Genomic DNA, 27,041 nt, shown 5'->3' with positions numbered 1-27,041 from the left:
AACAGAGGCAGTGTGTGTTTAAATAGAGCACCCCTGTGAATAACTACAAATATAATAAACAGCTAAGTCAATGTTAGATTTACATAATAAAGGGTCAATATGTAAATTATCTTCACATCTAAAGAGCATGTGCCTACACAGCAGTCTTTTCTCTAAAACTATTGCAATGACCTTTACATAAGTCCCAGAGGGTGAGTATGAAAATACCCCCCTCCACCCTCACTTTGAATTTCCAAACAACAGGAGAGAAAAATAAATGTTTACAAACTCTTCAGCGGTTCTCTGTTCGAGGGAGAGGTTGGCGTATTACAGCCACAACATCCGGAACATGCACAAGAAAATCCTGAGATATTAGGCCTGCTCTGAATGAGAAGTGGTTTCCTGACAGTGCAGTTGACCTGACCTCAGTCTGAATCATGTTGATGCGTCGAGAGCAGAGGGTTTTGACACAGTTGTAGATGTCCACCACGCCCTCACATTCGGCCATGTCCAACATGACGTCCAGCACGATGTAGCAGCCAGTGCGCCCGGCGCCCACACTGGCACAAAAATGACATATTTCCTTAGAGAATTATACACAAGTCTTCAAGCATTTAATAGCCACTACTTTAAGTTAGTAAAGTGCTGTTAAAAGTCTTCTAAAGTATTTCTGCTCAGGAGATCATAAGTTATTAGTACTACATGATTTAAAAGAAAACTGGAGAGTCTTCGTCTGGTGTTAGTGGCTCTAATGACTCCCAGTCACAGCCTCACTTCAGTGGTTCATGGCCTCCCAAAAGTACCAATCTATTACAATAAATAACATAGTTAACTTTAAAAGTACTTGTATGTAAAAGTTATTGTCGCTTTGATGTAATAACACTAGAGCAGCTCTCGAACATCACGCTACCTGCAGTGGACCACCACGGGGCCGGCGTCAGGAGGCGTAGAGGCTTTCACTCGTCGTATGAAGGCCAGCAGTCCAGTGGCGTGATAGGGCACCCCATGCTCCGGCCAGGATGTGAAGTGAAACTGACGCACCTCATGCTTAGTCGAGTATCCTCTCTGTCAACACAACCACAGCGCACATTAGCGTTACATGTAGGAACACAAGGCGTTTAGGTTGCTTGTGTCTACATCATTGTAGCCTGCAGGGCATTATTTCATTCAAGACGTGCTCTCATCCATTTAAAGACATTCCCTCTTGATGATTGATGTGGCAGGTATTTTAATTCACTGCGGGGACAACCGGGACCTTATTTATGTAGAGTGTCTAAGTGTGCTAGGACAGTCGGACCTCTGGGCATCGCATGCTTGTAGCAGCTGCACACACAGAAAGGAATCAGGGAGGCTCTCAGAGCTCAGGGAGGGCTAGGAGGTTTTTCCTCTCTACTGGGAGGCTGCTGCAGACACACAGCAATTTCTTCCTCTGTACAGCAATGACAAAGTAAAGTGATGCAAAGCAAAGACTTGTTGAAGACAGAAATCCAAAAAAAGAAAGGAAAAGAGCTTTGAAAAACAAGCTGTCACCAGTTCCCATATTCTTGCTGATTTGAATAAGCAGCAGCGTGTGCCCGTGGAGAACAAATGTGACAGTGTGATGATAATGCTGTGTTTGTGCCACTGCCACTCCCGTGCTGCTCTGAGCCCTTCCAGTGAGAGATCCCCGGGGAGATTGACAGGATGGAAGCCATCAGGGGCACAACACTGTAACAACTATGTTGGAAAGTTGGCAGGGGCATTCACGTTGCTACTGGTGTTAATTCCTCTCAGTTTAAAATGTGGCCTTCGTGTGCATCTGCAGTAAGCTCTGTCAAGAATTCTCAGTTTGCCAAGGAAAAGGGACACATGGATAACGTATAGTTCACAGAATAGAATCACAGAACGAGATGGAGCAAACACAGAACATGAAAGAGCGGTGACAAATCTAGAGCACTATAACAAGTGGTCAAATCAGGGTAGGCAGAATGAAAATGTTTGGGACACTCACCCTCTCCAAGGCAAAGGTGCGAACCGTGTATTCAGCCAGCGTCTCTGTCTTAAGCAGAGTGATTTTAATGTCTCCGTACATCTCGCTGTCATCAGGCCAGTATTTACAGCATTTCACCTGTTTAAAATAGTGAAGCGTCAAGCTCGTGTCAACATTCCTAAAAAAAACGTTCCTGCAGAACCACAGAACCTATGCTGTGAATTCATCCATGGGCAGTGGGGTTAAGTCTCCATTTACCCCCCTCAGTCCCCGGATGCTAACAAAACATTTTTATCATCCAGAGAACACAAATGGGCTCAAGCGTCGTTCCTAACCACAACTCTATTGGGTTCAAAGTGCAACAAATACAAAAACAAACACCAATTCAGACCACCTTTAAGTAAATGATATTATCACATCCTCAATATTACACAACTATGTACAATTCATTCCTTTGGACTGGACCAAGATAACAACTCTGCAGGTGTGAAGAGCACCATTAGTCACATCACATGAGCACCCTTTTTTATTTGGGGCCAATTTTGGATTAGTAGGGAAGACATTTTCATTATACTACAAATTTATGCAATATATTCAGGGTAAATGATCTGCAATAAAAAAACATCTCCCTGGATTCATTTTGACAATTTATCTGACTGCCAGAGAGATAAAACATTAACCTGTGTCATTATAATTTATAATTATATGATCACATTTAAAATATTTAGCACTTCATTTGTTGGTTTAACTGGAACAGAGGAATATTGGTGTGAAATTTGTGAAGTTGAGAACATACTGCGGTTACATTTGAAATGCTGCAAAAGAACAAAAACAATCTGTTCTTCTGCAGATATTTTATCTCAGAGGGCAAAGAAAAGAAAAGAACAATAATCATATATTGGTGGGAAGCATAATGAACAGGATGACAGCAATCTTTTTCACCAGCACCGGGCACAAGGGAGGTAATTTCTGTTATTTAATGGAGGTGTTATTTGGATTCAGCCACACATACCAGTCCTCATTTGTTGACTGTTCCCAGAATTGTGAGGTTGGGGAACTAAATTGGACGTAGGGCTACTGCTAGAAAAATGATGTGATTTTAACCATCTTCTGAGGTAATATGTTTTCCTTGCCTGGACAGAAAGGGATGGAGTATTTGCAGCAGAATTCATATGTTACAGGTATTTATGTGAAGTGGAAAATACCAGTAATAGAGTAAAGCCATTAAACCAACATACAATGGTTATGCAATGCATGTAGAAGGACAGCAGCCCTATGGTTCAGAATATGTGTTTTATAGCACATCGAACAAACACTATCATTGTTATACATTCCTATAATATATCCTCACTGATTCATCAATGCCATGTTAAGTGTTACTACATTAATGTTCAATAAGATAAGAATAAATCAGATGATCTGTTCCCTAAATATGAAGCCAGAATAAGTGTCTGGTTGGTTTAGCTTAGCGTAGAGAAAGGAACGAGAGGGCCACAGCTCAGCGAACGAGATGTGATGTGGTAATTAGTGAGCTTTAGACGTACTGGCTTTGACTTTATTAACGCGAGAGTGTCAGTGCGTCAATCTAACTCTAGAAAGAACACAAACATGAAGATTTCAGAAAATGTTGAAATCTTCCTTCAATAGCTGTGATCCTTGTAAGCTGCATTTGGCATGCACACCAAGATCCTGTGAGATCTACTTACCAAACACATAAAACCCTTTCATACACGGTCGACACAAAAATGCTCCCTCATGACAAATGTAGGATGTTTCTGAGCATTGGGTGCTGACAGGAAGGGGTGCAAGAGAGGAGGAGGGAGTGCAAATCACTTACCCTGCCAACCTCCACCAGCTTAGTGATCATGACGATGCTAAAACAATTTTCCTGCCACACCATCCTCCAGAAATCGTACAGTGTCTCCTGCTTGGGCCCTGGTGGGAAGAGCAAAGGAAAAAAACAACAGCATAAAATCCTGCCCTCTCCATATGGAAGATCCTGCACTTTCTGAAATCCTGTATTTTTGCAACCTAAGTGTCCTTCCTCACATGGAAAGGAACGGTTTCTCAAGATTGTGGTGTCAATATAGTTATTGGCAAATCCAGGCACTAGGGAAAGAGACAACAAAACAACAGCAGGAGCCGACGGTAAAAGCCTGGAGGACCATCAGTCACTCACTGTCATCTGAGAAGGAGACGTTTAGGGCGTGAGACACATCTTTAAAAAGAGCATTACGTAGGAAAGAAATGCTCAGACAGACACCGCTGATCTCTTCTTCCTTTTCCTGCAAGTTTCATATGCCTGTTTCTCTCCCTGTTAATGGGGGCAGAGGGGGTGCTGCTGCAAGATAAGCCGATGAGCAGACCTTGAGTGATTTTGTGATGGGAGCTCCCTAGAAACTGACACTCAGTGGGGTTTAGATACACAACGTGTTACACACACACACACACACACGTCTGACTGTATCATATTTGTGAAAAAGAGGGTGAACTGAGGGCTCTCTGCAATAATGATGGCACGTGTCACAGAGATGTCGAACATGATAAATATGTTTAATCATTCAGCTCTTTTATGATTAATTCAGTGACATCACTAGCACAGCTTTCGTGAGTTGGTGTCCAGTCTCTCACCTTTGGATTCTCTAGAAAGGTTGTTTTGGCAGGAGACTGTTCATGAATGGGCTCATTGGTTGGATCATCTTCAGTTTATTACACCGTGACAAAAGGCACTCACCATCCTAAACCCACACACACACACACAAAGTCACTCACTAAAGTCTTGCTGGGATACTCACCCTGAGTGGCAATGAAGTGGTTGGATCGATGGTAGCCCTGAAACACAGAAAAGAAATGACATGCTGAGTAAGCCATCTGTGCCTCGGGCACAGCTGTAGGGGACGATGTCTCTCTGTCTCACCCTTTTCCACCCCCTCACCTCTGCTTTCTGCTCTGCTACTGACCCACTCTCTGCAACTGTGAATCGCATTTCATGTGTAACTCTCCAGCAACGTCTGACCTATTGCTGGCTTCAGCTCGTGTCCGTGCACTCTACAGAGCTCGGAGGAGTTGAGGCACCACGTGGTAAAACACGAAATTGTCAAACTGCTGATGAATCTCTGAAAAAAGTGATTATGACTGTAACACAAGTCAGACTAGCTGAGTGAACAATTCCCAAATCTGTGTGACAGTTTAATAAAGATATGATAAAGAAACTAAAGGTGCACACTCGTCAAATGGAGGTGGCCGATTTATTTATCAAAGTCTCATAGTGCTGAGAGAGTCCCATAAAAACAAATCAATTTTCATTCCGGGTACAATATGTGCTCTATCTGAGCTGATGAATTAACAAATCTACAGTGCACCACTTTCTTTTTTCCAGAAAACACCCTGCTCGAATCCTTCAGCTCTTGTCACAGGTGGAACAATATCTTACACATACATGCATTATATCATCACCCACATAAACAGTCTCCTGGAGCATCTTGTATGTACAATGAGGTGTTTATATCAAAGCCTGTGACAGCCTTTGATAAAGATGACAGACATTTTATATGGTGTGCATGAGGTGAATATGGATGAACAATGAGATGTCACCTTTACAGCCTTGATGGGAATCACCACGACAGACAGCACCCAAGGGTCTTTAAGGATGTGCAAAGTGTTCTGTGGAAGTCTTCTTTACAATAAGTGGTGCTTAACTAACCTTGCGAGGTAAATGAGACACCTGTTTTCATGATTATGAAAATGTCACAAGGAAAAACCACATGAATGTTGTGGTTCAGTGTTTGTTGTCATTTTGAGAGGAGCAGCTGGAAGGATAATTGATGCCCAATTACTTTGCATGACTCTGTGTAGTGGAGAAAGCAGGTTGGGAATCATTTGAATAAACTCTCAAGTCTATGGCTATTATCAAATCAGCATGAAGGGACGATCCATGCTGACAACAGTTTTTATCTTTTTGCACTTTTTTATCTTACTAAGTTTGTCCAAGTCGCTGATGGATTGCTAAACTGAATTGCATCCAGTCAGAAACAAGGACGTGCCTGCAATGGAGATGGATGACCAGTGCTGTGAGGCCTACTATCCACAATTCCTCTTGCTCTGGCCAACACTAGCAATAAACTCTACCTCTCCTTCAATAAAAACAATCACCCTACTGTAGCAACTGAACTTCCTGAGTCCTGGCCACGTCTGAGAACTAACAAAGACAGCAGGGTCCTCTATCCGGGGAGGACACTTCTCCTCGTGTTCGTTAAAACTAAAAGGGATAGTTTTTGTTTGTTTGTTTGTGTTTCTGTTGGTCACATGTGCACAACCTCAACCATGAAACACACTGACCTTTGAGCGTTTGTGGATAGAGGATAGTGGAAAGAAAAGAGGGAAGTGGGAAGAGAGAAGAGGGGAGAAGAGCGAAAACAGAGCGATGGCAGGCAGAAGAACGAGCAGTGAAGTACTTACTTCCCTGTTAATCCGAATCTACAGGGTCCAAGGTCGAGGAAGAGGGAAGGGGAGTAGAAAAAGAAGACATATAGGCTAGTTAATGAAAGAAGCTTTTAGTAAGTAGGAATTATGGTTATAGACAGGTGGGAAGAGGTGTGTGTGTGTGTGTGTGTGTGTGTTTATGTAGATACAGCAGGACTGTTTGTTTGTTGTTTTTCCATCTAGCTATTAGTTGCTTTTTCACATTAAAAGTACAAATTTTTCCTGATGAATATGAATTGGAGCTTTTCTTTTTAATTAAAGAAGAAAAAGGAGAAACAATATGAAAGAATATGGCAAAAGTCAGTTTGAAAGACCAGAAATTGGTTTTACAACAATCTACTTTTACAGTAACAATGCTATTTATTATACTATATAAAACTCCTGAAATCTTAATGTCTGATATTAAGAGTGTAGTACTCCACTTTACAGTTAGAATATACAGTGGGTACGGAAAGTATTCAGACCCCTTTAAATTTTTCATTCTTTGTGTCATTGCAGCCATTTGCCAAAATCAAAAAAGTTCATTTTATTTCTCATTAATGTACACTCAGCACCCCATCTTGACAGAAAAAAACAGAAATGTAGAAATTTTTGCAAATTTATTAAAAAAGAAAAACTGAAATATCACATGGTCATAAGTATTCAGACCCTGTGCTCAGTATTGAGTAGAAGCACCCTTTTGAGCTACTACAGCCATGAGTCTTCTTGGGAATGATGCAACAAGTTTTTCACACCTGGATTTGGGGATCCTCTGCCATTCTTCCTTGCAGATCCTCTCCAGTTCTGTCAGGTTGGATGGTGAACGTTGGTGGACAGCCATTTTCAGGTCTCTCCAGAGATGCTCAATAGGGTTTAGGTCAGGGCTCTGGCTGGGCCAGTCAAGAACGGTCACAGAGTTGTTCCGAAGCCACTCCTTTGTTATTTTAGCTGTGTGCTTAGGGTCATTGTCCTGTTGAAAGGTGAACCTTCGGCCCAGTCTGAGGTCCTGAGCACTCTGGAAGAGGTTTTCTTCCAGGATATCTCTGTACTTGGCCGCATTCATCTTTCCTTCAATTGCAACCAGTCGGCCTGTCCCTGCAGCTGAAAAACATCCCCACAACATGATGCTCCCACCACCATGTTTCACTGTAGGGATTGTATTGGGCAGGTGATGAGCAGTGCCTGGTTTTCTCCACACATACCGCTCAGAATTAACGCCAAAAAGTTCAATCTTGGTCTCATCAGACCAGAGAATCTTATTTCTCATAGTCTGGGAGTCCTTCATGTGTTTTTTGGCAAACTCTATGCGGGCTTTCATGTGTCTTGCACTGAGGAGAGGCTTCCGTCGGGCCACTCTGCCATAAAGCCCCGACTGGTGGAGGGCTGCAGTGATAGTTGACTCTGTGGAACTTTCTCCCATCTCCCTACTGCATCTCTGGAGCTCAGCCACAGTGATCTTTGGGTTCTTCTTTACCTCTCTCACCAAGGCTCTTCTCCCACGATTGCTCAGTTTGGCTGGACGGCCAGGTCTAGGAAGAGTTCTGGTCGCCCCAAACTTTTTCCATTTGAGGACTATGGAGGCCACTGTGATCTTAGGAACCTTGAGTGCTGCAGAAATTCTTTTGTAACCTTGGCCAGATCTGTGCCTTGCCACAATTCTGTCTCTGAGCTCCTTGGGCAGTTCCTTCGACCCCATGATTCTCATTTGCTCTGACATGCACTGTGAGCTGTAAGGTCTTATATAGACAGGTTGTGTGCCTTTCCTAATCAAGTCCAATCAGTTTAATTAAACACAGCTGGACTCCAATGAAGGAGCAGAACCATCTCAAGGAGGATCAGAAGAAATGGACAGCATGTGAGTTAAATATGAGTGTCACTGCAAAGGGTCTGAATACTTATGACCATGTGATATTTCAGTTTTTCTTTTTTAATAAATTTGCAAAAATTTCTACATTTCTGTTTTTTTCTGTCAAGATGGGGTGCTGAGTGTACATTAATGAGAAATAAAATGAACTTTTTTGATTTTGGCAAATGGCTGCAATGACACAAAGAGTGAAAAATTTAAAGGGGTCTGAATACTTTCCGTACCCACTGTATATACACTGTCTTTTTAATTCTTCTAAAACCCACAATGCAACTCAACCGCCAGCAGTTCAATAAGAGAGTCAGGTGTGTCATGCTGGTAGCAGGTAATGCACAGTAGCCTGGGCAGTGATTGGTGTGCCAGCTGCAGAGATGAGAACTGGGCTATAGAGCTCACTTCTTTCTAACTCTACGCCCTCAGATCTGCAGTCTCAGCCCTAACCAATGCAAAGTGACGAGACTTGAGGCAGTTTATCAGATTTTGCTCCTTCAGGACCAACAATAGTCTTTGGACAACCAGCACCTGTTAGCAGACGTAGCTAAACTCGGGTTTGGTGCCTCAAACGACTGACAACACACCTTTTCCCATCCGAGCCCCGCACACTTCAAAACAGTTCGAAAAAAATCAAAATGGTTCCAACGCTTCCTTAAAATTGTGGGTTTAATTGTGTATAGGATCCCGTGGCTTATAGTTTAGAAAATAGATTGTCAGGGCTGTGAAGACAACTGACAAATTAAGATATTAATATTATTTTACATGCATTTAAACAGAGCCGACTGTGACAGCACACGTGTGTCTGTTTGTGATTATGTGTCCACGATACATAAGACGCCGCTACTCTTTAAATACAGCCAAAGTAAATAAACACATTTGAAAAAGTAGATTACTGTAGCAGCAGCCGTGACGTGCTGCACTGCTCCATATTTGCAACAGCCTCGGGAAAATGTCAAACAGTGAAATTCAGCACCTCTTTAAGCAAACACACCACAGCCAAGCCAAGAATCAGGCACTTAATCACTGAGAAACAGGAAAACTGCGAGCTTGGACGTTACCGCCTATGTTTAGAAATTTCAATAATGCTTCAGAGGGGGTGAAAACTTTTCCATTTAACCTCTGGTGAAATAATCACACACTGTCCAAAATATGTGCCGCTGCAGCTAAGTAGTTACTATTCAGCTCGCTGGGGCAGCCATGTCACGGAGCAACAGCACCGACAATGACACTGTAGTGGCGGCTGAGTGGTGTTTTCCCTCTAATGCTTACACCTCTGTGCTCTAAACGCTAATGGAGATCCTCACAATAACTACAGTGCTAACAGCACACCGGGTTTTTAATGCCCTCTCACTGAAATAAACTCTCTAAAAGCATCTCACCACTGGCCATTCCCTGCAGAGGAATAAAAGAGGAGGAAACTGAATCTTAAAGGAATCTGCCCAGAATCAAATGAATTTATGCACCTAAGGTAGTAATTTTCTCTTGCTGAAAAATAACTCATTTTTAAAAACATATTCTTTATGAAGATTTTGACTGACACATGAGCTTTCAACAACTTATCCACCCGAACGAGTGAGAGCACGTCAGCTTCTAGCAGAGCGCCATCTTTGCTTTGCAGTAATCCCGATGAGAGGTGTACAAAATAAATCTTATGAGATAAATCACATCGGATTATCAGGCTTCCCTTGACATAACTCAAATGAAAAGCACCTATCACAACAAATTCACAAGGGAACCAACATACAAGCTTCTCTCTGCAGCTACGTTGGTGGTAAAAATCCATTTTTATTTTAAACTTTGGTTGATTTCCTCAGCTAATAACTTCTGCTTTCTGAATAAACACAGCTTCCTCTCATTCTCATGAATGAAAACACGCATGAATGACTTTGCCAGACACATTAGCAACACATACATGTATTTCATGTGATTCGTGAGAATGTCTGTGTGGCAGACAGTTAAGGTGAATGGTGGAAAGGATCATCTCCTCTTGGCCCATCCAGAGATTGAATAACATCAATCATGTCTATTTAATTTACAGGGATTTGTGGCATCTTACAGATTAGTTAATCTCCTCTATAAAAGCGTTTTTCCATTCTGTTTTAATAACAGTGATAGCAGAGTTAGCCTGGGTCAGGGAGTCAATGCAGGCAAGTGACAAAGCATCACTAGGACAAGTGTTTGATTGGATGGAAGCTTCCAGGTGAAAGCGGGCCAGCGGACTAGTGGGCTTACAACAATGACAGAGATGGACTGCGGCCTTGCAAGGTGTGAGGGATAGAGGGCTGACTATTTGTATCCCATGTCGTGCAGAAGAACGAGGCCAGACTTACATCAATGTAGTTAGCATTAATGTAGTCTGAGTTGGGGTCTCCCAGGAGAGGATGGAGCTTCACTCTGTGGCGGTCGTCTGAGACAGATAACAGAGAAAAGAAATGTTGAAGTGGAAAATATATTCTCCTATATATATATTTTTTTGAAGACAATCAAATGTGTTCTGATTACTTACATCCAAGCAAGGTGTCTTGTCTCCCTTTGGTTTTGTCCTTCTTCTTTGTGCAATCCCAGCCATCAAAGAAGCTCTAAGGGGATAAAAAGACTCTTGTTGCGTACTCAGATATCTCAGATAAACATAATCACTGCTTTCGACAAACCTGTTCTTTTGTTTTCAGGGTGAAAGAGAAAAAAGTGTTTTGTGGTTTGCATGATAACGCTTTATCAGTTCATCTCTAAGACACAGATCGAGAGCTACTGAAATTTGGTGCTTCATGTAGATGTAATTAAAGTGAAGATGAGCTGTTTGGTGTAGTTCTTGTCTGATCCTAGAGCCTTCGTGGTAACTATTCCTGTTCTCAGCACCACAGTCAAAAATTTAACACTGCGTTTGTTTGTTCTAACCCAAACTACAAGTTTACATAACGAGTATGGAACATAATACTTTAGTCTCAGTTTTTTCAGAGGGTTCTCAGATGGAAAGCTGGAGAACACATTTTCAAAAAAAAAAAAAAAAAAATGCATCATGGCCCTAATATGTCAAAAGCCCTAAGCAATTTCAAAAACTGCCAAAGGTTTCAAATGGCAACATTAGAATAATTATTGCAAACTGCATTTGCTCCATGTAAAAACAGAAAAACATAGAAGAAACAAACGGGAGGTAATATTGTTGATGTTTACTGCAATGCAACTTACTGAATGTTTGCATATACAGTTTTATAATCACTGCAAAGGAGCAGCTGTATTATAATAAATCATACTCTAAAACAAACCCTCATTCCCTGTCATCAACCTGTCTGTAAGGAGGCACCGGTGAGGGCGTGCTCTTTAAGATCCACTGTGGGGCCAAATTAAGCATGAAAACAGTCCCTTCAGATCCACGTACAAAAAAAACCAAACAAACACATACATGCCAGGCTGCACCATGTTGGTTTCAAGCACTAGAAGAATTTGATGAAACTCAAATCGAGCAGGAGATTACAACACGGTTCTCCTCACAGAGAGCCAAGACAGCCAAGATAGTCAAATCCTATCTGGGATTACACCCTCTTTCTAACTTTTTCCTTTTCCTTCCATGCGCTCACTCTCAGGGTTTGTATCTCTGTCTGATCCCTCCATCTCTTCACCACAGTCAGTCTCTCTTTGTCATTTCTCTCTCTTTCTTCCTTAGACACTAGACCTCTGAGCTCTTTTTGTTTCTCTGCTCCTGCCACACCTCTGCAGAGGCCTCGAGAGTCAAGAGGGAAGAAAACACGAAGAAAAACTGTGAGAGAGGGGCAGTATATTGAAGGGGAGGGAAACAATGCAGACCCATGGAAGATTTATTGTAAAGCCTCAGTGGCAGGGTTCAGTAAGGTGGGTTGATTAAAAGGGTCATATAAAACCAGTAAAATGAGAGAGGTAGTACACACAGTCCTGAACTACTGATGCGATTACACTAGATTTGTGCATTATTGTTTCCCTTCAGTAAGAAAACAGTGGACTTTTCCCAAGAACGGCGATGAGATACATAATCCCTGCATTTTCTGTCAAAATCCAATAAAAGGTCTGAAATTGATGAAAAACTGAGCAGAATATTCTGGTGAAAACAGGCCTGATCTAGTCTGACGCCAAGGCAGAATCAGTGGTGGATTGTACTTATGGACAAGTTTATTATATTTGTACTTTACTTGACTACTTCCATCTGATACTACTTTATATTTCCATCTTGCTACATGTCAGAGCAAAAAATTTACATTTTACATTTCTACATTTTATTTTGAAAGCTTTAGTTTTTTTGCAGATTCGGGTTATTAATCTAAAACCCAATCCACTAATAAACGCTGATGTATAGTCACATTAAGCTTAAGATGAACCTACCCAGCAGTGTATAAAGTAGTTAAAAGTTAAAACTGCAACGTAATGTGATCATTATAATCCAATCATACAGTTTATTATTCTAAAATACCCTAAGTACTACTACCCAAATAATGTTTGGGACTTTTATTTGGAGTGCTTCATGTTGTGTCGATAGCATGAGTCAACTCCTGCTTTTACAAATATGCAGAGCATGCCAGGTGCCACTGTTGTACCTAAACTTTGAATCCATCATCCTTTCTAACCTGAGCCTCAAGCTTCAATGTGGTATAACGAAAGTTTTGAGTTTGCCAGTAAAGCTCTGCTGTTGTTTACTCGTAAGTTCCTGCAGTGGGAATATGATTGTAGTGACAGGAGGTGCCACACATACAAGCCCTTTTACAACTCACTGTAAATTCTTGATCAATGTTTTTACAGAACAGAGGTATTCTTCTGGGAAATAAAAACGTATACCTGCCAGGGGAGTGTAATATGATACTCCTCATCATTTTCCTTCATAATAGAGAAAGACTCTCCATCAAAACACATATTCTAGCACAGTGAGAAAAAAAAAAAACATACAAAGAGGTGTGTATTGATTTTTTGAGTGGAGTGTGTTTTGCCCGTGAGGGACAGTTTAATGAGTCTACAAGCAGAGTTCCAGAGGGGGAAACCGAGAACCAGAGACAAAAGATGTTTTCTCGTTTTCATGAATGCCATAGGCCGTGGGTGAAGGGTGGACTTGTCCCCAGGGTGTGATCTCAACTCTCAGCCAAAATCATTTTACTGACAAGAGGTATTCAGAGAGCTGGGCCCTTCGTTCTCTGTCATACGGCTAGAGATAGTAACCACTGCAACATCGGGGGGGGATAAACAATGTTCTGCAACAGTAACATGTAACTGTACTTGTGGTTCAATTTAGGAAGAAATCCACAAAACAAAACTATCCGAGCAGTGAAAACTCATGTGATGTGCAACAAACAGTGATGAAGATCGTACGGCTAAATGCTCCCTAGAACACAGGACATGTGACTTGGCTGATCCAAGCTTTGGGAATCTCACCACCAACATCATGAGCACCGATAGACATCTGCTGTGAGAGTCCCAATCTCAGGCCCTATAAATATTAGTCCTCTAGGCCTATCAATTTTAACAAGTCAGTGGACATGGGACTAGGTAGACCACCTCAAGAGGCATTTAACCTCATCAGACCAAATGATGATGATGATGCATTTACATGCACAGCTACAGTGTGGTCCAGATGCCTTTTTAAAGCCTGCTCATTAATTTCAGGAGGTGGTTAGATGACTGATGTCAGAGGAGAACTGAAGGCCTCCTGCACCACTCCTTCTCTTAATGCTATGTTCTCTTTGTATTACTTTTTTTGTGCAAATCAATTTGTTTTGAAGAAAGATAAAGTTTATCAATCGCTCATGCACCAGCTCCCACAAGGATTAGCAATTGTCAGTAATATGTGAGTTTTCTGTGACAAGTCTAAAGCTGGTCCAGGACAGAATCTGCATGGTTTCCAGCACGTGGGGCTTGACATCAGTCTTTTCCACCAAGCAAATCTCTGACTAGCATATCTTCCTCTGCTGGGTATTCGGGATTTGGCGTGCAGACACTCCTAGAGTCGCTGAGAACTGCCTGTGAGACAGAGGGCTTGCCTGTAGGGTTTAGAAGCCCTTTAAAATTGTGCTTCCATCTTACAGCAGTGTTGCCAATTACAGTCAACCACTACTACTTTGGAAAACCCAGGTACTGACCTGCCGTCCCCCCTCCAGAGACCAAGCAGTGCTGCCAAATCTATTCTGTCCATTTCCCCTTTGCTTCCCAAACTTTATAAAGAACAATGCCTTCACTTCCTTAAGCACTACACCAGTAGCATCTTTAACGTACCAGTGTCTTCAGCTGTGTTACTAGAGCCCAGGTGTAGAAGAACATCGGCGTAGTCACTGTACCAGACCTTAAGGTGACAAGGGAGCTGCACGTAACACACAAACCCGGCTATGTCTTCTGTCTTAGCTACAACCTCCCCTATGGCAACAGGCTCTGAGCACAGAATGAAAGAATGAGATCACGGCTAGACGTGATGGCTGTCCTCTGCAGCTACTCTTCCACATTAAATATGAATGCTCTGGACAAGTGTTTCTGAGACATTTGTTAGGTGTTCCTAAAATCCTTAAGAATCCTTAATTTGTCTCATATAAATTAAAGTAGGTGGTGTAGGTGGAACAACAACCCTCCAACGCCGGCACTGGATTTTGTATATTACTGCTGTTGGAGTGTTCTTGTCTCAAGTTTTCTTATGTCTTCACTGTTGAGTATGTTGGGGGAAAATGGACCAGCTGCAGTTATGCTGTTGGATTCACAGAGGAGGGCTGGTGTTCAAGAATTCAATCAGAATGAAAACAGATATCTTCCAAAACACTGTTCTCCAAACTAATGCACTCCTCTCGTTTATTACTGTCGACAGTACTTGACAATGGTGCTCCCCGGCAGCAATCCTGTACTTTGTACTGCTGTTCATTTCAGGTTCAGACTTAACAAGTAAAACATGTCTTCTATGCTGTCTCATGACATCAGAGTGTAAGTGAGGTGTGTAATGTGCCCTTTCACCTCATATTCCTGTTTGAAGCCGTAGCCTTCAGCCGTCTTCATCTGGTTGATATGCTGGAGGAGGTCGGCCACGCGAACCGCGGGGTGGAGCTGCCCTGTGTGGTAGGGGGAGCCTTTACGTCCACACTGGTGCCTCGGGGAGCCTCCCAGCAGGCTGCTGGCTTCGTTCACTGAGCTACGGGCATCACCTGAACCACGCAAAGACACTCAACGTTTAAACATCTAAAACACAAAATATTAAATATTAATATTAACCTCTGCAGCACTTTTATTCACACACTTATTTTACTTTTCAACACCTGTTAACATCAGCACTCTGCAACTAGACACACACGCAGTATACGTACGTCACAGCTGTCGCTTTGATTAAGTTTGTCTCAGCGAAGATGTTGTGATAATCGTTGAGATAATAGATCATATGCAGATGTGACTGCAGACCAGGATCTGAGTAAACACATCTGTCTTTCCCTCTCTCTCTCTCTCAGACTGACAGTATTAGAAAGGCGATCAAGATGAGAAGTACTGACTGAATCACAAATCGTTTCTTTTGAGTCGTTCAAATACTACTTCACCTGTAAAATTCTTTTTGCAATCTTGTGAGATTTTCTTTGTATCAGCTACAGCCAAAAAACTTTTTCTTTTTTTTTTTCTTACACAAGATGGTAACTACCTTTCAGAATGATTCACACATTTATGGAGTGAACGAGTGACAGCCAACAAGATTACAATGTGAGGTATGATGTACCTCAGGTTTTGAGATTGCATTGTGTAGTTTGGGTTGTGCTCAGTGTTGTATATGTGTGGGTCTCACTGCGCGTGCCGCAGGTGTGTGCATCCATGAAGGAAAGAGCCATTCTTTCATCCTCCTGTAGGGTGCTCTGGTCTGTGAAACTGCGCTCCATGGAGCCCATGTGGCTCTTCTCCTGTCGGTAGGTAATGGGGGTCTTATTCATGTTCACTGGTTTCCTATCAAAGGATAAAAAAGAAGACGGAGAGACAGTTACACAGGAGGGACATAATCGACAGATAGAGAAGGATGCAGAGGGAGGGAGGAGAGGGAAATTGTATTTTTAGTAAAAAAAATAGTTTGGATGTGATAACTGAGTCTGATTAATTATGTAAAGGTCTATTTTCCCCCTTATAACTTGTGAGTTCACAGCCAGAGCATAAGCATGTATATGATGGATCACAAAACCATGGAGAAGCAAAGAGGTGGAGTCACTTACGGATAGTAAGAGTAGTAGTCCCGTCTGGAAAGAGTGCAGGAGAAGAGGAAAAGAAAATCAAAGAGAAAGAAGAGATGTAAGATGAAAGCAATGTCAGCTGAGGCCAGAATGCGTTGATTACAGTGAAAATGAGACCCATCCCCTTCATGAGCTCACCTTTGAGGACGGCCACATGACGCATGCGAATGTACCAAGCTGACAAACCAAACTGCAGCGAGCCAGAAAACTGTGTGTTCCCTTCAATCGACTATGTCTCACTGTTGGACTAGACCACGCGGCTTCCTGTCACAGCGTTTTCCATTATGGAAGAGTAAAATTCACGGTAGCTTAGCGGAGGAACCCGGTCTAATGTGTCCAGTGGAGACCGTATCATGTCATTTGTTAATGACTGTCGGAGTAACTTCCCCTTTTGGCACGGCGGGTTCTTTAGATTTAAGCATGAGACAAGTTCAACTCCAGCTGTTCTACAGCAACAGCTAAATGAATTCAGAGCCAGAGGTGAATATGATCTACCGTAGACCTGAAAGCCCATTGGCTAATAATCTCTAAGAACACACCTCTTCCCTCCAATTACCGTCTCATTTAAGGGTCAAGCCTCTGCTTGGTGTGGGCAATTAGGTGCCTAACTGAATTGCATGGGCCTTTAATTAAATACTTCACACTCAGATAGGCTCTGCAGATGAGTTGTTTGGTCTCTATGGTGCACCATAAAGGAGTGAAAACAATGCAGCACTGGCTCTTGGTCCAGTATCTTCTCTAAACTAGCACAAACTGAAGGATTCATGAAGAGAAAAATAATGTGGCAGACGTGGTGTGATTTTGTATAAAGAGCCATGTTTTATACTCAACGACATTTACCCTTTCTTAATAATGATGATGACGGCACCCAGTAGAAGGATGAGTACTACCAGACCCCCGGCGCAAACCCCAAGGATCAGACCCATCTCTTCTGAGTGTTGGGACACCTCCAGAGCTTTGCGATGGTCTTTGCAGGCCGCTAGAAGCAGGAACACAGACACACAACAAGGCACAATGAAAATATAGTACATAAAATAAAAGTATGCAAGTAATGCTTTAAGGTAAATAAAAAATAAATTAAAAAAACTTCAGTCAGAAATGGGAAAGATTACCACTCATGCACCCAAAACTTTTTCTCCTTCAAAAGTTTTTCACGTGACAATACAGACATTCACACTGCTTATCCTACCTATTGTGAGCAGAGCCACTAATGGACGTCCCTAATGCCAAAGCTGCATTTCAGGTGCAGCATTTTCAAGAGGTATTTTGAAACAGCAGAGATGTGAGAGATGTGTGATGCCTTGAGCAAGAGAGACACAGCGATTGTCCAGACTGTCCAAGCCTCAGTCCAAAGATATATATAATGACAACTCGTGCTTTGACAAACAAAATGACTGGCTTGCAGGCAGAATAAAAAAGTTTGGTTGGTCTGAAAGGTTTTCAACAAGCTATTTAAATTGTTCAAGATTTATACTCATGTTTACAGGAAAGGAACGGCTGCAGGAAAATTTAGAGGTTGCTATAAATTGGCGTAGAAGAAGAAACAGTTGCAAATGTGCCAGAGTAAGATGGGAAACTCATCTGCTAAGATTCATTAGTCACATATAAAAAAGCTTCCAAAGCAATGTTCTTCTATCTTTTGTTAATCTTAAGCTCACACAATGACTCTGCATCAATAAACCTTGTGATATTGCAATTGTACATTTTTTATGCTATGGTACATGCATTGCACCATAAAGTGTCTTTCTATACAAAACTGAATCACATATATTTTTCTCATTTACAGAGTCGTCCATACAGCCCTGTAGTGTAATCTCAGGGTGCTCCACTGCCTGAGAGCTACTGGAAAGGTCGTTATCATAATGGCAGGTTATTCATTTCACTGGCATAAAGCTTCACACTTATGTAAATGGTGCTGAGCGCCCGGCCTTTCTTTGTCTTGTTCCAGGGGCCCACTGATCTAGTTTTTTCTGTGTGTCAGCCTGTCCTCCAGGCTTTGACAGCCCTAAAACTAACCCTTCTGAGCCTGTTGGAACAGCACGAGCTATCTGGAGAACGGTAGAAAGTCAGAGCAAGCCTGGGGATACAGCTCTATCTTGCAGCCTTCTGGGGAGAAATCAGATCTGGGGCAGGGGAAATGAAAACAGAACCATGTTTCAGCCCAACAATCTGCAGCCGTAGGCGTGTTATGGGTGCTTCAGAGTCCTCATCCCAAATAAAGATGAAAGTGGGAGAATTCCATTTCATTATTTGATAGGATTTTTAATCAGTGATGGATGTCAAGTGTAGCTGAGTAGGAAAAAATAGTCATATTAGAAATGAGCTACTCCTTCTACAATCACCGATGGCTATTTGACCTTCTATACTTCTATATTCCAAAACAAAACTGACATTTCTACGTGTGCTGGTCAGTGTATGAAGGTATAGTTTATATTACACTACTGCAGTAGTGATAGAGGAGGGTTTAGGCAAATTATATTCCATAGCTTTGCACACAGGGATACACTATCTCTCAGATTTCCACTGAGTCTTTGAGCTGAAGGTCTGGTGATGTTCCATTCAAAAAACAGCATCATCTACAAACTCACCAGTCACTGTTTATTTTATGCTGTGACTTCACTTACATGTGAAATACAGGGACACTTTATACTGACTGAAAATGTAGATGAGGAGGTGAAAAATCAATTTCAGTTTTCTGACATTTTGGACAGATAAGGCGGTTTTGCCACATTTAGCCTTGAAATTTCTATTAAGCCAAACATGAGCATGAAATAGATTTCCACATGAATCCATGCACCTGCCAGCTGCCCGATGGTGGAAATTGGCACTTAGAGCAGAAATGGAAGTCTATTGTTGTGTTGAGCCTGCCAGAGGATCCTTAATTAAACTGTCACCTGGAAGTTGAAATGTAATCTCCAGTTTTGTTATCCAAGCCAGAATCATTTGCCTCCACTTTACTTGTGATAGGCGGCTTGATAATAACAGCTTAGAACCCATTGATGCAGAGGCTATGTTAATGGTACAGGGATCACAGAGATCACAAGCAGCAACAAAAAAGCTTTGACCCGTCGCACCTTGAAATTGGAAATCCACCCAAGATTATTTTGGTTACATCATCACGTACGACGATGACGCAACAATGCCCCGCCTTCTCCGTCCGCTGTGCTTTCGGCTCTTTCTGTTTTATTTCTAATATCTTGCTTGTTCATGCAGTACAATGACCGCATTTTAACAGCCACAGCTGTACTGTCCATTTTCTTCCTCCTTCGCCCAGTGTCCAACAGTAGAGGCGACATAAAGCCCATAGCGGTGAGAAAGCATAATTAATCATGGCCCAACTGGGTGTCTGTGTGGGGCACGTGGAGTGAGAGCTGATCAGATATGGCTGGCCTTGCCTTTTGGCTTTATGCTGGAGAGGAGCCTCATATCTCTCATTTCTCACTCACAATAAAGGCCCTCACCCTAAAAAAAACACACCTCACAAAGTCAATTTCCTTGCGAGGCTCCACTTACTGTAGCTGAGCTATGATAACTATAAATACATGACTTTTATACTCTGCGATCTGACAGTGTACCATGGCACAGGGGTTCTCCTGCCATCAGGACTTAGAGTCAATTTCTCTGCCCTTTTCATGTCCCTTTGAATCCCAATGCTGAGGAACACAAGAGGAGAGGAGGCAAGGCTTTCTCATACTGAAAGGCCAAGGTAGCTCCATCTGGAGGTTTTGATCTGGGGGACCCTACTGGACAGCACTGAGGTCAAAGCCCTCAGATGTAGCTGTCTAGTGGGCTGCTGATGAGAACAAAGGGAATGCCTTTGATATAGTGTGTTTCAGCATCTGCCCCCAAACAAACAGGATGAAAGCCTGACCTCTAATCCTTCCCTGCTTGGTGCCCTTTTCTCTCAGGCCCACTGCTAAGCATCCAGGGCTGTCAGAGAAAATCTGTTCAGATACCCACCTTTGGACTTCAGAGACAAATAAATAACGCTGCTCTATAGACAAAAGTAAACCATCCCAGCACAATTACATTACTAATTCCTTGTCTTCAAACAGTGAGAAGGGAGACAATTTTGCAAAGCACTGAAATGATGCAGGAAATGTATTCAAGGTCACAGTGTTTGTGGGAGGAGAAATATTCATGCTGATTTACCTTTGCGAGCGATGCGGATGCAGTTTATTCTGGATTCCTGAAAGAGATAGAAAACACAAACATTAGAGGGGAGGGTGTCATTTTGAATTTGCATAAAAAAGATGTGATAAAAGAAAACAGGATGATAGGAAGCACCCAGACAAGACACGCACACATGGATCATGCTGAAAATATGACTACAGCGGATAAAAACACATTTTAAATTAATATTAAAATGTGGTATTTACTCCCCAAAGTGTCAACACATGAGGAATTTCTCTGCCACACCTGGAACAGTGGGCTGCAATACTCTTTAAAAAGTATAATTTACTTAATGATAGAAACAGATACACTGCAGGAACAGTGATTCAGACTAAAAGGAAAATTACCTCTGAGCTAAGAGTCCTATTGACAACATGAGATTACAAACTATCTAAAATCCGAGCGCTGTGGTGAAGTGTTTGAGGAGGAGATTAGAAATCCTTGCCGAAGGAGAAAAGATGAGAGTTGAAAGTAGGAGAGCATAATTAAGAGGAGGGTTTTCAGACCAATACACAACTATGAAAGGGAATTAATTTTCTTCAAATTTCAGCAGATGACATCTCAGCGTTATGAAAAGGACCTTTGTCAAAAAGCACTAATGAGATCCAAGACCATAATCCAATTCCATCCTGCCACCTCTTGGAGGAGATGCATTATCAAATTAAGATTTACAGATGCTAATTTAGGCATTATGGGACAATTATGCAAATTCACCCATTCGGAAATGAGAAAAAAAACACTTTCGTCAAAATGCAGTTAAATTGCCTCTTTTTTTTTTTTTTCTAAATGAAATCCATTTCAGCCTGATAGACACTTAAAACAAGTTTTTAACTCAGTGGTTTGGTCTAAAAATACATCCCCACAATGTAGATAAACATGCCGTCTGTTGGACAGACTGACATTTTATTTGCACAAACCAAGTGCACAGTTGTTCAGCACTGCCAAATACTATTCAAACCTGTTTTGTCCTCTTTTATTTTTATGCTTATGGTATGAAATTCACTAGAATAAAGACAGATAAATAGGCAGAACATAATGATTTTATTGTTGGACCTTGTATGGTATGAAGTTTTATATTTTAGAGTCAAGTGTTGAGGCAATTAATTAAACAATAGTTGCTAATTACTGCAATGCAATAAAGAAGATGGCATTTTTGTTTCACCCTGGGCCCAGACTATCATTTCTTTCCTCTGTAGCTGACAGGAAATATATATTCATATACATCCAGTATCTGTTGCTGCTGTCGTGTGCTGGTGACCTGAAATGAAACGGCTTAACTTCTGTGAAGCTCTTTTTAAGTGCAGCACTGCTTTCAAGATGCAGTACATAGTACATTTACATGATGATATAAGTGTACATCCATCCATCCATCCATCCATCCATCATCTGTACCTCCTTATTCCTAACCAGGGTCCCAGGGATCAGCTGGAGCCTATCCCCGCTCTCTTTGGGTGAAAGGCTGGGGTCCACCCTGGACAGGTCCCCAGTCCATCACAGGGCCACATAGAGACAAACAACCTCACACACTCACACTCACTCCTATGGGCAATTTAGAGTCACCAGTCAACCTGACATACATGTTTTTGGACTGTGGGAGGAAACCAGAGTACCTGGAGAAAACCCACACAAGCACAGGGAGAACATGCAGACTCCACACAGAAAGGCCCCTGATGGGTTTCAAACCAGGAACCTTCTTCCTATGAGGCAACACTGCTAAGCACCAATCCACTGTGCGACCCCATAGATATACAGTATAAAAAAGGCAGCTGTGTAATGTAGACATCTGATATCCTGTTGCAGACTCATCAGATGAGTTAATTGGCAAGCTCCAGATTGTGGGACACGCATCACATGTTTGGTGGCAATGTTGTGCCGCTCTCACCAGAAGGGCTGGTCGTTCCTGGCAGCTTTAACTACAACACAAACACCCGGGTATCCACAGCACACACTCATGGTTTTACAGTGTATGTTTGTAGTTGGAAGATGCATGTACAGGTGTGATACATGGCTTTGCTGTGGCTCAGTGTGTATCCACAAACTTTCAATGGACTGTCAAAGCAATTAGAGAAGCTTGACGGCCCCTCTCCCAATAATTAGCATCAGTAAATGCCAAATATTATGGGTCTCATACTGTTCAAACTATTCCCATTGCTGCCAGTGTTGTAGAGGATTACATGCAATGTTGCACCTCTAAGACAAAGATAGTCAAGACAAACACAAACCTAAACAGACCGCACACACCCTGACTCATTATGCTACACAATTAAATGATAAAACAAGCTGCCTGACAATTCACTTCACATTTTAATAAGGTGTTCAGGATACAATGACCAGTTCCATGTGCAGAAACCTTTATCGAGGATCTGTTGTTTTATCCAAGGAAATATATGACTGTTTTCTGATGTTTCATTCTAAAGGTGAGAACTGATTTCTGCATGTTTAGTTCAAGAGCTATTCATTTTCTTCTTCTTCTGAAACAAGTGGACATAAGGTCATTATATTTCACTCATCTGTATACAACCAATGCATTTAAAAATGAGCGCATTTAAAATAATACAATTTCATTTTTTGGCCTATATTTTGGCCTGTATTTTTTTAGCGGTGCTAAAAACTAAAAGCCCTGATCATGCATAAGTGCACATGGTGGATTAGTAGGACGACAAAACAAACAAATAAATAAATAAATAAAAAATCAGGATAGCTGTAAACACATTTACCAACTGCTGAATGTTTCCGGTTCATACAGGCTGCATGAGCCAAACATGAAAATCTGCTTTGTTCCTCATTAACGCTTGAATGTGCTCGATGTCAAAAGACTGCAAAGAGAAAAACAATAACTCTGCCATGTTTAGAATATTGATAACAAGCAACAGAAGACGTCCATGAAACACCATGTTCTTTGTTGGTGGTCATTTATTCTGTCCTAATTTATGCAATTACTATTTTTTGCCTGCAGTTCTCATGTGGTAGTTCATGTCGTCATACCCCACTGTGACATGTCTTCTCTGCCCTGCTGTTGATGGGTTATAAGCCCAGCAACAAGCTGCTCTTCAGCTGTGCTGAACTGACTGAACTAAACTAAATCACAGCCCTCTTATAGCCGACAAAAAACCATTAACAAAAATTTACTGAGCTTAAAAAACAAACACACACCAAAGAATTTGTTTATAGTTGAGTTTGGAAATTTGTGTTTTCAAGATTAGGTTTTGTTGATTTTTGATTAAAACTGAAAATTAGGTCTTTGTCTACGCAGCACAGTGCTGCTCCTTCAAGAGGATGGTTTAAGTCAGAAAACCCAACACACGACAGACGCTCAGATTTTGACATTGGCTGCTACTGTACGTTCAGACAAAGGCAGCAGTGTTGGCTGTGTGATCTGGCACTATGCTCCACTCATTGTGGGTCATGGATGCTGGTCCGCTGCCAGACAAAACAAAACCTAATCCCATCCGCTGGTAAAGCCAGGCCTCCCCTATCTAATCCCATGCTTAGTGGCCTAGTTGTGTAAAGTGCTCACGCTGCACTCTCTCTGTGTGTTTCTCCACTGGTTTGGAAAAACATACTACTGGTGGGGATGAGCCACCCAGTTCTGCTCCTGGACTTCATAATACAGAGATGCTGAATGCAAAAAAGAAAAAGACAGAAAAGAAAGACAAAGAAACAAAGAAAGTGCCATGATCACATCAGTCCGGTTACACAGCTTGTATGTATTTATTCCCAGCTGATGACCAGAGAGGGGCTGCATTACCTGTGGCAAGATTTCTCAGCTACATTGCCACAGTCTGTGAATATTAAAGCAACAGCTTTCTACTGCTGATCATCTGCACCTGTGCCCAATTATCTTTAAGTAATTGCCTCACCCAGGTAGCAACTCTTCCTGTAATGGAATTTGGAAAGGTAATGTGGTGTCCCCTGGGAATGACTGGGGAGCTTTGTCTGCACGCGAATGGAGAAATAGATGGAAACATCACAATCCCATCTAACGAGGTACACCAACCAATATTCTCAAAGTTTTTGTTACAATTATACAAGTGCAGAAATGCAAGAGCTTAGTTTGGTGTTGCTTTATTCTACAATCAAAGACTGAGTGTATAAAGGCAGAGAGAGGGGGAGGAGATAAGGACAATATTGAAAGGACCACTGAAAGATGGACATGAGTACCAGGACAGAGGAGAAAGGAGTATGACAAAATACATCAAGGATGGAAAATAGTAGACGGAGTATGTGATTGATGTGGAGTGACTTCAGCTAATCACAGCTTTGCTAGCTGTAAGTAATGCATGCAAGTAATTCCCTGTTTCAGACAAGCTTTGTTTATGAACAATCCGAGGGGTGGGATATAGACATACATAATTTCCAAGCACGTTACACTGCCAGCTCAGTGTGGTTCCACCCAACAAGCCCTTTCACAGAATAAATACTCTTTTAAGGGTTGTGAGCCCAGACAATGCCGACTGTCCTACAGTGCGAACCACGGCATTAGGAAATACAGATACTCATTAACACCATTCATCACTGGCGCAGGATTACTCTGAATATTAATGTGTGGAGCTAGAGGATGAAGTGTTTCCATGTCTGCTGCACAGCTGGTGGGAGGTTACAATCACTCACCCCTCTGAAGTTGCTCATAGCCTGGAAGAAGACAAGGTAGCTCTTGCGTGGATCCAAAGGGCTGTTCCAGTAGCCGTTATACGTGTGATTGTCGCCCACAGTGAAGGGACTGGCCTCCGTGAGGCTGCTGGGAGGAAGCTCGGCCGTGTAGTAGTGTGGCGTGCCCCGGGCCTGGGCCTCACCGTGGGACATGGGCAGCGGGAAACACTCCTGAAGCCCCAGCTCCCTCTTCACTTTCTTCCCTGTCTCCTCTTCAACCACTACCTGATAGGTGCTGGACACAGTTGATGTGCAGACATACACCTTCAGTAAGTCATGTTTAGTGTAAAATGAGTGTGTCATGTACATTTGAGGGGATTTCCTCACCTGACAGGTGCACCTCTGCCTTGGGCGGGGCGCAGCAGGACGGTAATCGTGCTCTCTGTCTCGCTGAGGGGGGATGGCATGTCTCCATAATCAAACATGGGAGCTGAGGACACATGCAAGCAGACTACTACATTTGCATGTCAACAATAACTAAGACAAATGTACCTAAGTACACATATAGTGCTGAAAGTCAGCTTTAGTCGGCAGTCCCACAAAAATGTGTCTTATGGAAGTGACAAACCATTTAATTTAGCAGAGCCATCCCTTTCTCCGAATAAATGGTTTACTAATATACTCAATACCCAGTTCCTCATTTTTATTGCACTATTTTAATTCCTAGTTGTCTGGGATACAAGTCCAATTAAAAGTCATGGGGGTGAGGCTAAATTGAATGGGTTTCTCATTTGAAAAGATTTGGTTAAAGTCATGCTCCTCCCCGGAGATGTGGCGGCACATTTCTCTTTAATACCCGCAGTCAATTAGCGTGGGGAAGGAGAGCAAACTATTCATGAGGAATCAATGATTATGATATTAAAAGTGGTTTGGTAATACAGAAAGACGCTGACATTGATTAAGGTGAAGATTTAAGGAGAACTGCATTTGTTGTGTATTGTGGTTTGTAGGCCCAAAAGAGGGTTTGACGCCTGCTGCCAGATAGAGTTTGTTTAAAGGATGATTGTGTATCAGCCACGGAGATGCACACGTCTATATGAATATGCATGAGCGAATGAGAAAATGTGTGTAGTGGGATACTCTGCAGTGGGTTGCTTGAAGATGCTGACAGTAGTAGCTGTTGAAGGTGTTCAGTGTTTGCTAGCTGTCAGTGCAGATTTGAGAGACGCTCACTGTAAGTGAATGTTCTGCACCGTGGGCCAGTGAAGGAGGTTGAGGATGATCTGCAAAGACTTTTGGACTCTATCTGTGGTCTGGGTTTGTGCCAACACACTGTGTGACATATAGCCAGTAAGCAGTGATTGTGCACTAAATCTATAATTAAACAAACTGGGCAGAGGGAGTAGAGGGTAGATGTGTGAGTGAGACTGGGCTGTGGCTGTGTTGTGCGTTCCTAAGAGGTACAATCCCGTCCCTGAACGAGTACAAATGCATCATTAAAAGGAAACAGAAACACCAAGGCTTGGATTTCTATCACCAGTAATAAGCTCTGAGGCTCTCTGAAGCGACATTCTGGTTCTATGAATATACTGCATCTTAACTAACACACAACAGTCTCCCCAACGTGGTGTTTCTCTGCTTCCTACCAGTTAATTTATGTCCTCAGGACTGTGAAATGACAGTGTGTCACTGGTTTGGAGACGCGAGAGAAAATAACTTTTACACTCTGGGAGCAGTAGTTTTTCCTGTGCGAGAGAAGAATAATATCGGGGTCAAAAAATGGAAAACACAGATCCTAATTATAGCACGCCGTGGGTGAAGT

At 42.2% G+C, this 27,041-nt stretch overlaps 1 protein-coding gene across 1 annotated transcript in view; it reads right to left on the bottom strand.

The window, feature by feature from the left end:
- The window catches only part of ptprub (protein tyrosine phosphatase receptor type Ub), a 139,120-nt gene that overhangs the window by 10,664 nt on the left and 101,415 nt on the right, over positions 1-27,041 (bottom strand). Inside the window, exons 11-23 of the mRNA XM_026294009.1 lie at positions 25,607-25,709; positions 25,241-25,514; positions 20,609-20,645; positions 17,297-17,435; positions 16,024-16,178; positions 15,213-15,400; positions 10,774-10,846; positions 10,598-10,674; positions 4,744-4,780; positions 3,786-3,883; positions 1,970-2,086; positions 890-1,044; positions 404-539 (exon numbers count right to left, since the gene is read on the bottom strand). Coding sequence (XP_026149794.1) covers positions 404-539; positions 890-1,044; positions 1,970-2,086; positions 3,786-3,883; positions 4,744-4,780; positions 10,598-10,674; positions 10,774-10,846; positions 15,213-15,400; positions 16,024-16,178; positions 17,297-17,435; positions 20,609-20,645; positions 25,241-25,514; positions 25,607-25,709 — 1,589 coding nt within the window. The remainder of the gene's footprint in view (positions 1-403; positions 540-889; positions 1,045-1,969; positions 2,087-3,785; positions 3,884-4,743; positions 4,781-10,597; positions 10,675-10,773; positions 10,847-15,212; positions 15,401-16,023; positions 16,179-17,296; positions 17,436-20,608; positions 20,646-25,240; positions 25,515-25,606; positions 25,710-27,041) is intronic.

This window comes from Mastacembelus armatus, chromosome 16 (assembly GCF_900324485.2).
Source record: "Mastacembelus armatus chromosome 16, fMasArm1.2, whole genome shotgun sequence".
Lineage (NCBI taxonomy): Eukaryota > Metazoa > Chordata > Actinopteri > Synbranchiformes > Mastacembelidae > Mastacembelus > Mastacembelus armatus.
Note: the sequence above shows the minus strand (reverse complement) of the source record. Positions and strands in the feature narration are given on the sequence as shown.